Below are 16,700 nucleotides of genomic sequence, written 5' to 3' on the forward strand. Positions count from 1 at the left end.
TCACCGAGGCCCTAAGTCAGTGGGCTCTGATGGATACAGTCAATCTCCTGAGGGGCCTAAACTCATCAGGTTATTCCTAACAGAGGCTTGAAGCTCAGAGGATCCCACAGAAGACGGATTCATCTGACTCCCAAACAGCTGGAAGAAGAGATGCTTAGGAAGTGAGCGTAAGCCAGACATCAGTGAGATCTTGGTCAGCAAACCAAGCCACTACCAGAGTCCCAGACTCTATCACAGAGACACAGACAGGCTGAGCCCAGAGCCCATCACACAGACATGAATAGAGAGACAAGCTGAGCCCAGGTCCCAGCACAGAGATCCCAGACAGAGACACTGCAGTGAAGTTTTCTATAGATAAATTTTGTGTTGCCAGGTGTGATGGTTTGTATATCCTTGATCAGGGAGTGGCACCATCTGAAGGTGTGGCCTTGTTGGAATAGGTGTGACCTGGTTGGAATGGGTGTGTCACTGTGGGTGTGGGTATAAGATCCTCACCCTAGTTGCCTGGAAGTTAGTCTTCCACTAGCAGCCTTTGGATGAAGACATAGAACTCTCAGCTCCTTCTGTGCCATGCCTGCCTGGATACTGCCATGTTCCCACCTTGATGATAATGGACTGAACCTCTGAACCTGTAAGCCAGCCCCAATTAAATGTTGTTTTTTATAAGACTTGCCTTGGTCATGGTGTCTGTTCACAGCAGTAAAACCCTAACTAAGACACCAGGTAACAGAGATACATAACCTTGTCCCACTGGAAGATCTGATCCTATCCAGGAGACTACTTAGAAGATGCCTGGAACTAAGTTCTGGTACCCACAGGAGATCTGTGAGCCAGAGGGTCCCACCAAACTGCTGTTAGGGTGGGAAAGTCATCTGTACGCCCACCACATGGCTATATACGTTCACAGGGCACCAGGAGGAGCTGGCTGCTGGGGCTACAGGGGAGATTCAGATAAATTCAAAAGTGATACTGGTACCATCTCCATATGGGAGGAAGTCATCCAGTCAGGCCAATACCCAAATGAAATTCCAAATGAAGTTCCCAATTTTTTTTAAAGGCACCCCCCCCATAAGTCCCGAAACACATTTACCTTGATGGCTTTTTCTGTTAACTGTCTTGCTATTTTGTATCTGTCTAATTTGGGGGAAGAAGACAAATCTTGGGGAATTCCTTGTTTTAACTCTGCAAAAGAGAAACAGACATCAAGGCAAAGGAAAGGGCACATGGCTCAGAACAGTCACTCCAGCCTGACAGCGGACGCACGTGGAGGCCACCTGCCTCTGCCCACTCCCTGTGTATCTCGGCTGTCTTTGATGCACCTTCCCCCAATCCCCCAGGCCACTCACAGAGATCTACCTGTTTCTGCCTCCTGGGTGCTGGGACTGAAGGCATGCGCCACCACGCCTGGCCTGCACTGGGTAGTCTTGAACCTTTCTCTATGTCTCTAATGTGTGCTGAGAGAAATTTCGGATCCTTGATATCTCTGCCCAAGGCCTTGGCTTTTATTCAGTAGCCATCCTCTCTCCTGCCTGGAGGAAGTCCCCTGATGGCTCCTCCACTCTGGATGCTCTCCCTGACACCAGCTTCTCTCTCAGCAACCTTCTGATGACAATGGTTCCCATAGGCACACACTAAACACTGTACTGTCCCAGGCCTCCCTCCCATCCCCCCCCCATCTGTTGGGTCCCCACAGGCCATGCCTGCAGCATACACTGAGTCTTCCCTTCACAAAGCACGAGCCTTTGGCTGACCAGCATTTTGCTCCTCATACCCACAGCTTCCCCTTCTCTCTCCAAGCCCTAAATGTGGAGTCTTCACACAGACTACCCTGACCCACAATGCTCCTGGGCCTGTCAGGACACCCAGGGAGCTTCAGGAAGCATTAATCGAACTTTGCCTGCCACTGGCTTCCCTCACCCTGAATCCACTCTAGACCCTACCTGCTGTGTGACTAGAGGCTCAGAATTTATTCTGAAGTGTGTGAAAGCCACACAAAGCTGCTAACAGAACACGCGGAGGAAATCATCACAGCCTCACCTAGGGGAACATTCTCAGATGGTGCGCGAGCGCGCACGCGCACATGCACACGCTCACGCACACACACACATACACACACTCACACAACACACACACGTGCGCATGCACACACACAAAGTCAGAACTGGTGCATTTGTAACTACTGAGATTAAAATGCTCTGGAACTGGGGCTGTGGTATAATTGGCAAAGGGTGTGGTGGTTTGAATAAAAATGGCTCCCATAGGCTCACAGGGAGTGGCACTATTAGGAAGTGTGTCCTTGTTAGAGTAGGTGTGGCCTTGTTGGAAGAAGTGTATCACTGGCAGTGGACTTTGGGGTTTCAAAAGCTCAAGCCAGGCATAGTGCATAGTGCTATCCTCTTTCTGTTGTCTGCCACCCCTGATGTAGAACTCTCAGCTACCTCTCCAGTACCATGTCTGCCTGTGTGCAGCTATGCTTCCCACCATGATGAAAATGAATTAAACCTCTGAACTATAAGCCAGCCCAGATTGACAGTTTCCTTTGTAAGAGTTGCTCTGGTTGGACCCGAGCAAGTGGGGCTGGAGCGAGCAGGACCAGAGCAAGCAGAGGTCCTGAGTTCAGTTCCCAGCAACCACATGATGGCTCCCAACCATCTGTACAGCTATAGTGTGCTCATTACATAAGTGAATAAATTTTTTAAAAAAGAGTTGCTCTGGTCACTGTGTCTCTTCACAGCAATACAACCCTAACTAAGACAAAGTGTTTCCCTTGCAAGCAAGAGAGCATGAGTCCCATCATCAACACTGGTGGATAAAACTATGCATGCTGACTGTGTAATTCCAGTGCTGGGAAGGTGGAGACAGAAGGGTCCGTGGGGCTTTCTGGCCAGCCTGGCCAGCTTATCAGTGGGCCCAAGTCCCAGGGAGAGACTCTGTCTCAAAACAAGGTGGATGGCTTTTGAGGAAGGATACCCCAGGTTGACCTCTGGTTTTTTTATACATATACACATACACATACATATGTGTGTATATATATACACATATATGCATATGTACAAATATATATGGAGAGAGATGCATACACAAATGTACATAGCATGCACACAAATTATAAGAAAATGAAAAGGCAAACCATAGACTGACAACAATATTTACAAATACACTGCTTGGACCTGAAAGGTGTAGAGTGAAGGATTTCATTTAGCTAATCCCAGGCCAGAACTGGCAAAAGCCCTCTATAAAGATGGGGACTGGAACAGGAGACAGGGGTGCATAGGAAGGTGTGGGGTGCATAGGAAAGTTGTAGGGGTGCATAGGAAGGTTACGGGTGCATAGGAAGGTATAGGGGTGCATAGGAAGGTGTAGGGGTGCATAGGAAGGTATAGGAGTGCATAGGAAGGTTTAGGGGTGCACAGGAAGGTGTAGGGGTTGCATAGCAAGAAAAGCAAGTCAGTAAAGATGCTCAAATAATAATGCCTCAAAATGCACGGAACAGAGATTACCAACCAAGGAGAAATCATTAAGTCTGCAGTCACAGAGTTAGCGCTCAGCTTTCAGTAATGGATGGAGGAACAAAAAGGTCGTCTGAACGCCGTGACCAGCAGAACCTCACTCTTTGTTCAGTGGAGTTATTATTATCCTAGAAGAGTCATTAAAGTTGATCGTAAAGAAACTCTAGGCCAGTTTCAAAGGGTTTGAGAATCATAAAAACTGTCTTGAACACAGAGCAGTTAAGTCAGAAATCAATATAAAAATAACAGAAAACTCCTGAATATGTGTACTAAATGATCTGTGGGTCAGAGGAAAAAAAATCAAGATGTAACTTTCTTTATCTTTTTACCCGAAGACAACTAAAACTCCAAATTTCAAATCTGGTGTGATATAGTTAATGCTGTGACTCTAAAGAAATTTCCAAATATAAATGCACCTATCAGAAAATCATACAGGCTGAGCTGAGTGTGGTGGCGCACACCTTTAATCTCAGCACTCCAGAGCAGGGGGGTTTCTGAGTCTGAGGCCAGCCTGGTCTACAAAGTGAGTTTCAGGACAGCCAGGGCTATACAGAGAAACCCTGTCTTGAAAAGCAAACAAACAAAAAAACAGAAAAGAGAAAATAATAAAGGCAAAAAACATTGATTCAAAGCTGAATGCGATGTCACATGCCTGTAGCCCCAACACTTGGGAGTTGGAATGGCTGGAAAATACGGACTTGATATGCATCCTTGGCTACAGAAATTCCAGGACAGGTGAGATATATAAGAGACATTGTCTTAAGAAACCAAATGCAAACAAACAAACAAACAAACAAAAAACAATTATTTAGGAATATATCTCAGCAAGCTGGAAAGAACGCGGAAATATAAACTCAAAGAGACTATTAGAGAAGAGGAGACAGACATTAATGAAATATTTTCTTCTTTTAAAAAATCATTTATTTTTTTTTGTGTTTTATGTGCATTGGTGTTCTGCTTGCATGTCTGTCTGTATGAGGATGTCAGAACCCCTGCAAGTGGAATTACAGACAGTTGTGAGGTACCATGTAGGTGCTGGGAGTTGAACCCCAGGCCCTTTGGAAGAACAGCCAGTGCTCTTAACTACTGAGCCATCTCCCCAGCCCATGAAACATTTTCAGCACAGTAAATCAGATTGACCAAGCCAAATGCTTAAGACTGGTAAAATTAATAACTCATTCGTGATATTTACTGATTAAAAAGATGAAGTGGGTGGAGAGATAGCTCAGTGGTTAAGAGCACACGCCGATAAGCTCGGTTCTCAGTACCCGAGTCAGGTGGCTCACGATCGCCAGATATGTCAGAGTCTCTGGCCTCTGCTGGGACCTGCATTCATAAACACATACAGACCCAAAGGTAGAATTAAAAATAAAATATAAAAGACATTTTTAAAAAAGATGAAAGGCATAAAAAATAACAACAAGACAAGAGAACTCCTTAGATACTTAAAAACTAAGAGATGTGAGTTAAAATTTCTGGAAAGCAGAGAGAATAAAGATACTGTACCTGTGATAAATATTCTACAGGCCAAATTACTAAATATGGAGTTAAAAAGTTGCAGACCGGAGTGTAAATATCTTGGGCTATTTTAGTCCTATGAATGCCATTTGTTAGCCCACGTGGGTCTGACCTCACATCCTTGAGATTATCAAGGCTCTAAAATGTGTTCTTCGCGGACCACTAGCCCCTGTCAATCTAAATCTACAAACATCATCAGGTGTCATTTGAAACCTGTGGCAGTTTTCCTGGTTTGCTGTCACCCGTTGCCCAACCAATGCATTTTTGCAAACACCTCAACATAAGTTGAGGTTCACACTCGTAAGAGTGTGTTTTGTAACTAGCCATATTTCATGTAGCTGTGGTCCACAGTTAGACATGGAATTTGAGTTCGTCTAAATCTATATCCCTGTCCATGGTCACTCACATTTGGCTCCAGAATAAACTCTCTCTTGTCCCTCAGGGGTGAGGGCTGTGTTTCAGTACTGAGGTAGCTATGCACTTCACGTTAGTAAACTTGGAAATTTAGACAAAACCACCAAATGCCTTGAAAAATACAAAGAGAAGACGGAAGGACTATGCTAACGCAGAGGGCAGATCTGAGTTTGAAACTCTCACATTAGGACACCCCAAGCCTGGTGCACCGAAGAAGATTCTGTTCACCCTTCATCCTCAACAACACTTGCTAGAAGGAGAGGCGTGCCCGTGACCTGCCATGTCTGTGGTGCCTGAACCCTGCAAGAAAATGAGACCATGGGTGATAAGCTCAAGGCCAAGGCTGAGCAAACCCAGGTCTCATGTAAAGAAGCAGTTACCACCTCAGGGGCCCGCCTGTGGCTGGGCTTGAAAGTCAATGTTGCCATGAACCACATGAAGAGAAGGAAGAGAAGTCACACACCACAGATAAAGGGATGGTGATACACAAACAAAACAGAAACATCACTAAGGAAAATTCCCTTTCACTCAGGCTTAGTAGACACAGTGGCATTAATGAAATCCCAATGGCTAGTTCTCTGTAGATGTAGACACACTGTTACCAGGGGCTTGGAGAGGTTCTTCCAAGGTTAAGAATGGTTGCTACTCTTAGAGTGTTTAGTTTCAGTATGCATTATCCTGTGACTCACAACTGCCTGTAACTCCAGTTCCAACACCCTCTTCTAGCCTCTGCCAACTGCATTCATGTGCACAAACTCATACACACACACACACACACACACACACACACACACACAATTTTAAAACTTTAAAGAGAAATCATTACTATAAATAAATTTCCATTCAGGCTTAAATATCTTGGCTCCGTAGCAAGCACAGAACCTGGCTCCAATCCTGGTGTTTTGGTTTCTTTCTTTTTTTTTTTTTTGTGGTTACTTTTCCTGTTGCTATGGTGAAATACCCCAACAAAAAGAACTTAAGGGATGGAGGAAGTGTTGATTTTGGCTCTCACTTCCAGGGTACAGAGCATCATGGTGAGCTGAGCATATTACATGTGACAGCAAGCAGAGAGTGGCAAATGCTGGCACTCATCCAGCTGTCTCGTTTTACCATATAGTTCAGGATCCAAGCTTAGGGAATGATGCCGCCCACTCTTCCTGTGGGTCTTCCCGTACCAGATAACCTGAGGTAAACTGACACTCCCTTGCAAGAATGCGCAGAGGCTAACCCAAGCTAAGTATTCCCCTCAGTTGTGCCTGAAGACTTGCCTCTTAGGTGACTTCAGATCATGTCAAGATGACAACCGATACTAACCACCAGTTTCCAATTGTCAACACTTCTCCCCTCCAGAAAGGACAGTCACTCACTGGAGGAATGGGGTCAGGAGAAGCTGACTACCAGTGATTTCAGATATCTTGGGGACATTTAAAGACCAGAACGCAGATTGAGGAGATGGCTCAGTTGGCAAAGTGCCTGCCACCCAGCACGAGGACTGGGATTAAGATCCCCATTATTGATGTAAAAAGCACATTTTGGTCGTGCATATCTGTAATCCTGACTGTGAGGGATGGAAACAGGCAGGTCCGGAACTTGCTTGTTAGCTAATGGCCAGCCTAGCCAATGGGTGATGTCTGGATGACCAAGAAGTAACTTAAAGAAATGCTCAACATCGTAACCCACCAGGGAAATGCAAATCGAATTGACTCTGAGATTTCACCTTACACCAGTCAGGATGGCTAAGATCAAAACCTCAAGCGACAGGTTCATGCTGGTGAGGATATGCAGCCACGGGAACACTCCTCCATTGCTGGTGGGATTGCAAACTTGTCCGGCCACTTTGGAAATCAATATCGGTTTCTCAGAAAATTGGGAAATCGATCTACCTCCAGACCCAGCTATACCATTCTTGGGCATCTATTCAAAAGAAGCTCCATGCCCCACAAGGAAACCTTGTTCATGGCAGCTTTATTCCAGAAACTGGAAACAACCGAGATGCCCTCAACCAAAGCGTGGATAAAGAACATGTGCTACATCCACACAAGGAAGTACTATATCATGAAATTTATAGGCAAATGGATGGAACTAGAAAAGATCATCCTGAGAAAGGTAACCCAGGCCCAGAAAGACAAACATGGTATGCACTCACTTATACGTGGATGTTAGCTGTAAAGTAAAGGAGAACCCTGCTACAAGTCACGGACCCAAAGAAACTAAGTAACAAGGAGCACTCAAGGGGGGGGGGGATGGATGAATCTCACTGAGAAGGGAAAATAGAATAGACGTGGTGGGGGATGGGAGTGGGCATGGGTAGGAGGAGAGGGTGGGGATGGAAACAGGAGGAATCAAGTGGGGAGGAAATGGGGGGGGAGATAACTGGATGAGGGAGGGGATGCTGATGGAAACAGGAGAAATAAGATAGGGGGAAGACAGAGAGAGAGAGAGAACTGAGAGACAGAGAGAGAGAGAGAGAGAGAACTGAGAGAGACAACTGGAATTAGGGGAGGCATCTCTGAGATGAGCTAGAAACTTAGGACAGTGGGAACTCCCAGCAATCTGTGAGGGTGACCCTTAGCTAAGACTCCAAGTAATGGGGATATGGATCCTGAATGGGCCAAACTCCTGTAAACAGGCAAGGATTTCAGCGGAGGGACTGGGACACCAACCCAGCCACAAAACCTTCAACCTAAAATCTGTTCTGCCTACAAGATGTACCGGAGTAAAGGTGCAGAAGTTGTGGGAGCGGCCAAGCAATGACAAGTCCAGTTTGAGACGCATGCCATGAGAGGGAGCCCACCCCTGACACGGCTAACGATATTCTGCTAGACGTGTACCCAGGAGCCTAGCATAATGGCATTCAGAGAGGCTTCACTCAGTCACTGAGGGAAACAGATGCAGAGACCCACAACCAAACATTAGGCGGAGCCTGGGGAATCCTGTGGAAGATGTGGAGGAAGGCTTGTTAGAACCGGAGGGGTCAAGGACACCATAAGAAAACCCAAAGAATCAACTAACCTGGATCCGTAGGGGCTCACAGAGACTGAACCGCCAACCAGGGAGCAGGCATGGGACTGACCTAGGCCCTCTCTGCACAGATGTTACAGTTGTGCAGCTTGGTCTTTATGTAGGACTCTCAACAGAGGGAGCAGAGGATGTTTCTGCCTCTGTTGTCTGCCTTTGGGACCCTTTCCCTCTCCTGGGCTGCCCCGTGTAGCCTCAACAGAAGGTATGCTTGATCTCACTGCAACTTGATGTGCCAGGGCCGGTTGATATACATTGGAGGCCTCCCCTTTTCTGAAGAGAAATGGAGGAGGAGTGGGGTGGGGGTGGGGAGAAAGGACTGGGAGGAAAGGGGGAAGGGGAAACTGTGGTTGGGATATATAATCAATCAATCAATCAATCAATCAATCAATCAATCAATTAAAAAGATAGAGAAAATAATTTGATTTCTGGCAATCTGGAGCTGAAGACTCTGCTGTGACTAACAAGAGACCAAGCACCACCTTAGTGAGAACTTTGCTTTACTAGAACAGTGGGTGAGGGTTGGCTGGGGGCTTAAAAACATCTGTGACTAATAAGACCAACACTGTCGAGGTAAAATCCGGGAAGAGTTTCCTCAGGATCACTCCAAGGTCCAAGGTCGCAGCTCAAGCTGGCAGCTGAGCTTGGTAACTCTCAGGAGTTTCTCACGTGGTACTAGTGCTGAAGTCATGAAGGGTCATGGAGAACAGCTGAGATGGGGCACTGTGTGACAAGATTGAAATCACCCTGAAGAAAGGCCAGGAGAGGCCGCTGGTGAGGCACAGCTTTAATTTCAGTGGATACCCAGTATATTGGAGATATTAGAACTATGGGATGACCACCAAGGATGACAACAGAAAGTGGGCGAGAGATGCAGAGACTCAGAGTCAAACACTACTTGGAGCCAGGGGAAACCTGCAAGAGATAGGAAGAAAAGATTGTAGGAGCCAGAGGGGTCCAGGACACGGCAAGAACACAGCCCACAGGATCAACTACGCAGGGCTCATAGGGGCTGACAGAGACTGAAGCAATAAACAGACGTAGGTCCCGTGCAATGGGTCTGACCTAGGTCCCGTGCATTTGACTTATGGTTGTATAGCTTGTGGAACTCCCAACAATGGAAGTGTGGGGTTGTCTCTGACTCTTTGCCTACACCTGGGACCCTTTTCCTCCTACTGGGTTGCCTTATCCAGCCTTGCTATGAAGGTCTGTGCCCAGTCTTCTTGTATCTTGTTAGACTGTGTTTGGGGAACATCCCTGGGAGAACCGATGTTCGTTTGTTTTTCTTTTGTAGGGAAACAGGAGGAACTGATCTGGGGGAGAGGACTAGAGGAATGGAGGGAGGGGAAACTGGTTGAGATGTACACAGTGAAACTGTACACACTCAAAGCATCCAGCAAAGCCCAGTTGAGGCAACAACTGTCCCCTCCAGATCTAGGGCCCAGCCAAGGGTAAGTGGGACAGAACTACCACAAGAAGGCAGAACGAAACCAAGTTCAAATTGAGGCTCCCCACCAATCAAGGATGTCCTGGGTAGAGAGTCCACACTTTGAAAGCCCACATAGGAAGATGGGCCTTAGAAGAGGAAAGATCATTAAAAGAGAACAACAGTGTGTGTAGTCAAGCAGATTCAGATATGAACAAACTAGCTGTAAAGTTATTTTGAGGGAAGCCAGGGAGATACAAGCTTATTGTAGGATTAGGTTTTTATTAAGGAATTATTGTAAATTTTGTGAAAGCAGAAAAAATAATTGGTCATATAAAAATGTCCCTTTAGAGATTATATATATGTGTGTGTGTGTGTGTATAGTTTATAATTTACATACTAAAGACAAAAGAGAAACATTTTATAACATTAAAAATAGGCATAGTGGATAGATGACTGCTTACAGCCATTTGTAACTACAGTTCTAGAGGGCCCGGTGCCCTCTGGCCTCTGTAGGCACTGCAACACACTTGGTGCTCATATATACACACACAGGCAAAAACACTCATACACTATACAATGTTACTCTCGACTTTAACCAGAAGAGCTGCTCTTGTCGGTGAATAGTGGCGAAGGTAGACTTGTGCTCAAAGTGCTGGGTAGGTGACAGTTGATGGCTCAGCCAGTAAATGACATTTACACCTGTCCCAAGGCTTGGGAAAACACTGTGGAAAGGATTTCTTGCCATCTCCGGGCAAGACAACAATCACAAACTCACACCAGATTGGGTTGCCAGAGTGGGTCTGTGAACAGTCAGGGACAGGGTCTGGTGGCCCCACATCTCATAGGTGAACTATTGGCTGAGGGTACATTCTGAGAGATGGGGAGTTCTTTCCCTCAGTTGTCTATGCACTGGTGAGCCCACCAGACGTCAGTGAGTGACTCCGCCAATCTGGCTGAACTTAGTGGAACGCAGAATACATCAAGAGACATGAATCTGGGAAAGGGACTTGTAGGGGGCGGAGAATTGATAGGGGATAAGGGAGGAGGGGTGAGTAATCAGAAAGCATTATGTATTATTTATGAGATTATCAATAAGCTTAGTAAAGGTAAATTGTTAGGACAATATTACCGTTCTCAATGTATGTTCACCTCATAGTAGCGCTTCGGATAGAAATACAAGCCGACAGAAGCAAAGCCATAGCAGAGCTGTACGGGGGCATTTGAATCTGCTTCTTTTGGGAAATGAAAGATTAAACAAAGGAGCAGCACAAGACAGCAGTTTGGATGGCATGATGAGCGGCCACACTCCTAAACACAGAGAAACCCAAGACCCAACCTCCAAGCCCCACCACACCCAGCAAAGCTTATGGCAATGTAGATGGAGAGATGCCTACATTTGTCACGCACGCTGCTGGGTGTCTGGTCACTTGCGGTGTGTCTCTAGGGCTGTGTGTTTAAGGCCTGGCTTTCTTTCTGATCTCCCTTTCTCTGCCTCCTGACACTGTCAACCAGGAGGGACTGAGTCCTCTTAAACCTTGAGCCAAAATCAATAATTCCTCCTTTAAGTTGATTAGTTAGAGATTTTTGTCACAGTAACGATAAAACACAGAGGTTGAATTTCCTGCCAATTACCAAAACCAAACCAGGAGTATATAAAAACAAGTAGAATTTTCCTAAGTGTTCCAGAACTCGTGGCACATTTAGGACAAATTAAATGTTAATTAGAAAATAATATAAATGAAATCATAATTTAAAAAAAAAGACATATCAAAGCATTACAGTGCAGGTCAAGTAGTAACCCGAGGGAAATCCGTAGGTTGTTAAATACAGATTTCACCAAAGAAAGCATATTAAAAGTTATCTTCACGTCAGCCCAAGAAAGAAAACGATCCACTCAAGGAGGTTGGAGGAAAGGAAAGGAAAGGAAAGGAAAGGAAAGGAAAGGAAAGGAAAGGAAAGGAAAGGAAAGGATAAGTTAGGAGCAAAATTCGGTGAAGTGAAAAGTATTCTAGGGCTGGAGAGATTGCTTAGCGGTTAAGAGCATGACTGCTCTTCCAGAGGTCAGGAGTTCAAATCCCAGCAACCATATGGTGGCTCACGATCATCTGTAATGAAATCTGATGCCCCCTCCTGGTGTGTCTGAAGAGAGCAACAGTGTACTCACATAAAATAAATGAATAAATCTTTCAAATTAGAGAGAGAGAGAGAGAGAGAGAGAGAGAGAGAGAGAGAGCAAGAGAGTATTCCAGATAAAACTAGCACAAGTAGGATCTGGTATAGGAAACATTGGGAGCAGCGCTGGGGCTTCAGCTCAGTGGGCAGGCACCTGCCAAGCACGTTCGACTCTGAGTTGGCTCCCAATACTGAGGAGAATCAAAAGGAAAGGAAAGGAAGAAGGAAAAGAAAGTTTTAAACAGGTGAACTTTTACCTAGGCAAATTAAGAAGAAACACCTAAGACAAATTAGCAACATTGAGAATGAGAGGGAGATATTGCTACTGACTGTGAATATTAAGATATCAATACACTCATATTATTATTATATTAGTAGTAGTATATACATGCCAACAATGGAGCAGCACATAGGAAATGGAGATTTCCTTTGATATACACATGGAAACGAACATCAGAGAAACAGAAATCCCAGATCAGTTTACTTCCATTCAAGACATTAATTCCATAACTAGAATATTATCCCAAATGAAAACTCAAGGTGTAGATGACATCCATAAGTTAGTCTATCCAAATATTTAAGGGAAAATTTTTATATAAACCATGAAGGTATATTGTTAACACCAACACCTGACAAAGACATTACAAGGAAGGGATAGTGCTCACTAATCTCTCTCATAACGATGACACAAGCCCTAACAGATACATTCATAAATTAAATCTACTGACAGGGAGAAATGAAAACAAAAACAAAACACTACCAAATGGAGTTTATCCCCAAAATGCAGAGCTGGTTAGTGTTTGAGAGCCTGTTAGCACAATCCATCATATTAATATATAAATTAACACTATGACTTAACAGATGCAGAAAAAACATACCATAACAGCTGGTAATTGTTAAAATTAAACAACTTAAAAGCAGAGGCTAGAGAGATAGCTCAGTGATTGAGAGTGTTTGCTGCTCAGTCAGTGCGCATGTTACAAAGCATCTCACAAATGCCTGTAATCTGAGCTCTGAGGGATAAGATGCCTTCTTCTGCCTTCTACACACACACACACACACACACACACACACACACACACACACACACAGAGAGAGAGAGAGAGAGACACACACACACACAGACACACACAGACACACACACACACACAGACACACACACACACACACGCACATATCATACACACTTGAAAAACTTTTTTTAATTTCCAGACAAGGTTTCTCTGTGTAGCCTAGGCTGGTCTCAAACTCACAGAGATCCACCTGGTAGTGCCTACATTCATTTATAGAGAGAATCTCTTGTGCACTATGTGGAAGCATCGCCTGTCAATAAAAAGCTTTGGCATGAAATAGGAGGTAGGATGTCCTGGCAGGAGGAGAGGGTTTGGGAATAGAGTCAGGCACAGGAGAGGTTCATCTCTAACACTGATGGAGACGGCTGGCCACATAAAACTGAGACAAGTTAACTGGCCATGTGGCATTCTCAGAATAGAACAAATGGGTTAATTAAATTACAAGCCAGCTGGGGGACAAGCTTTGGCCTTGGCATTTATTCATGAAGCATTAAGTTGTCAGAGTTGTTATTTCAGGAACTTGGGCATGGGTGGAAAAGGCAGTGGTTACATTTAATCCCTGTGGGAAGCCACATACGCCATTACAAGATGGTGCTGACTACCACTGGCCACCACCTGTAAGTTCGGGTAAACAACCAATGTGCGCATGTGCATAAGGGTTTCGCGCCAAGTCACAGCCCATCCCGGGGAATGTAAATGAGGTACTGAAAGCACAACCAATCAGGTATAGACACGCCACTCCTAGGCCTATATAAGCAGCGCCAGTTTTGGGGCTCACGGTCTTTCGCCTTCTCTATCAAGCTCTCTCAATAAACATGTGCAGAAGAATCCTGTTGTGGCGTCTTCCTTGCTGGCGAGTCAGGCGTCCACAAATCCCAGCACTGGAGAGGCAGACACACACACACACACACACACACACACACACACAGGAAAACAAAATAAAAAAGCCATCTATAGCAGCAGTTAAAAACATCAAGAGTATAGGAGTAAATCTAGCAAAAGACTACTGTACACTTGCACAACGAAAACTATGAACCACTGCAGAGAAGCACTGGATAGCTAAATGTTCCTTTCGTCCAAAGATTTAATATTAAGATGTTAACTGACCCATAAATTCAACACAAATAACGACAACCTTGGTAGAATATATGTGTGTATGTATATGTGTTTGTGTGAATGAAAATGTATGAATGTGTTAATCAGGTCCTAAATCTTAACACAGAAGTGCAAAAGTCCAAGAAAATCTAGGCAACCTTGAAGGACAACTTCAGAGTTTTTAATTTCATAATTAAAATATAGATAGCCTCTGTAATGAAAACTGGCATGGTAGAAGAATGAGCAGAAAGAGCAGGATAAATAGGCCACGCCCCCCCCCCCCCCCAGATCTACACCTCTTTGACTCCAAAGAAACACCGCCAGGCAGCAGATGAGTCACTGAATACTCAAACTTAGGATAAGGATAGCAAGTCTTGTCTTCCTCGATCCCATTAGGTGGCAGACCTGAACTGTAAGAAGTGAAATGACCAAACTTCTCAAAGCAAAGCAAAGGGTGTCACCTTCTGCAAGGAAGTGGGTAGAATCTTTAAGATAGAAGGGGGCTCATTATATATGAAAAGATCAGTAAGTGGGCCTCCTTAACACCAGAAATTCACATGCTGTGCATTGTGATGTATTTCTTAATGTCAGCACTTGAGAGGCAGAGGCTGGTGGATCTATATGAGTTCAAAACTATCTGGTCTACAGAGTGAGTTTTGGGCCAGTCAGAATATATAGTGCACACTCCTTAATCCCAGCACTGGAGAGGCATAGGTAGGTGGATATTTGTGAGTTCCAGGCCAGTCTGGTCTATAGAGAGAGTTCCAGGATAGTCAGAGTTACATGGTGACATCTTGTCTCAAAGGGGATGGTGGAGGTGATGCACATCTTTAATCCCAGTACTAGAGAGTCAGAGGGAGGTAGATCTCTGAGTTTGGGGCCAGCCTGGTCTACATAGCGAGTTCCAAGACAGCCAGGACTACACAGAGAAACCCTGTCTTGAAAACCCAACCAACTAACCAAACAAATAAACAGGAAAAGGAAGAAAAACAAAATCAACCAGCCAACTAAACCCCTAGAAATCAATCAACCAACCAACCCCCAGCCACAGATCCTCGTGAGTAAGTCTGACGCAACGATCTGACACAGAGCTGGTATCCAGAATGAACAAGAAACACCTGAAACCAGTAAGACTCATTATTAATAATGGTCAAGATGTGGAATAATATTTCCCCATCGTGAATGTAAGAGAACGGCCAATAAAAGCCCTAGAGAGTCTGGTAGCACCCACCAAACTGATCTTAAAGGCCAAGGCAATGCCAGTTGTGTGGCCAGTGGGGAGTGCCCCGGCTGGTAAGCCTGGATTATATCTTCTCTCTCTTTTTTTTTTCCAGACAGGGTTTCTCTGTGTAACAACAGAGCCCTGGCTGCCCGGACTGGCTTTGTAGACCAGGCTTGCCTCGTATTCACAGAGGATCATCTTGCCTCTCCCTCCCGAGTGCTGGGATTAAAGGTGTGTTCCACCATCCCAGGCCCTGAACTATATCTTCTAAAACTAAATGTGTACCCATCCATGACCATGATTTTACTTATAGATATTTAGGTATTTGTCAGTGGATATGACCCATGTCTGAAGGGCAAGTTCAGTACCCGGCTAGGATAAAAAGCTTTACCTTGTACTACCAGAACAGTCTCACAGAACCAACACGGGAGTCCAGAGGGCAACTGAACTGGGCCTCCTCCGCTATTCCCAACCCCCGCCCCCGCCCCCCCCCCACGCCTGCTCCTTTGAGTAAGGCTGCCGAAAATGCGGAACAAGAAAGGTACAGACTATTTTCTTCTTTGTGATCTCCATCTGACAAAGTGGAAGACAGCTTCTTCCTCTCGCCGTTCTCCATGCTCGCCTCTCGTAGCTGGTTCTTTTGGCCCCCAACCCCTGTTGACAAAGATTTAGAGTTCAGACATACCCAGGGAGGCAAGGGTGGGGTTCGGAGGACCCGGGTGTGGGAGGGAGGCCTGAAAGGAGGGTTTGGGGTCGGGGGACACGACATGACTGGGAAACTTGAGGTGTGAGAAGTCAGATGAGAAGAAAGGTCAGTGGGAGACAGATGAGATGAAGAAGTTAGGGTAGAGGGACAACTCGGGGGTAAGGAAGTAAGTATGGGGTTGAAGAGATAGACTTGGGCCAGAGTTAGGGAAGTCCAAGAGGGACATCCAGTCTGGAGAGAAATACAGGTCTGGAGCTAAGAAGGAGAGGTCGAGGTAGGGAGACAGGACACAAATTGGGGCGCAGGCTTAGGGTCAGAAAGGGGAGGCCGTTACGAAGTTTGGAGGAAAGTGGGGAGGTGAGGGAAAGAAGGTTGAACAGGCGTGGTGGGGTGAAAGTGGAGGGATAAGGTGGGAAAGTTCTGTGATTCTAAGGATCGACGTCTGGGATTCCAATCGGAGGGGGCGGGGCGGGGTTCCGAGTACTGCGTAGGAGGGGGACCTGGGCACTAGCGAGGGCAGGCGTGGCGCGTCTGAGGGCAGGCA

The 16,700-nt window shown here is 45.5% G+C and overlaps 1 protein-coding gene across 8 annotated transcripts in view; it reads right to left on the reverse strand.

Moving 5' to 3' along the window:
- The window catches only part of Ttll8 (tubulin tyrosine ligase-like family, member 8), a 65,274-nt gene that overhangs the window by 48,079 nt on the left and 495 nt on the right, over positions 1–16,700 (reverse strand). For 4 of the 8 annotated variants that reach the window (XM_011245621.2, XM_006520955.3, XM_011245623.3 and 1 more), the window contains exons 2-3: positions 16,000–16,104; positions 1,091–1,182 (exon numbers count right to left, since the gene is read on the reverse strand). In XM_011245621.2, coding sequence (XP_011243923.1) covers positions 1,091–1,182; positions 16,000–16,104 — 197 coding nt within the window. Of the gene's footprint in view, positions 1–1,090; positions 1,183–15,999; positions 16,572–16,656; positions 16,691–16,700 lie in introns of those variants that run through there. The other 4 variants (NM_001357736.1, NM_172818.3, XM_006520956.4 and 1 more) reach the window with 3 other exon arrangements.

This window comes from Mus musculus, chromosome 15 (genome assembly GCF_000001635.26).
Source record: "Mus musculus strain C57BL/6J chromosome 15, GRCm38.p6 C57BL/6J".
NCBI classification, from domain to species: Eukaryota; Metazoa; Chordata; class Mammalia; order Rodentia; family Muridae; genus Mus; species Mus musculus.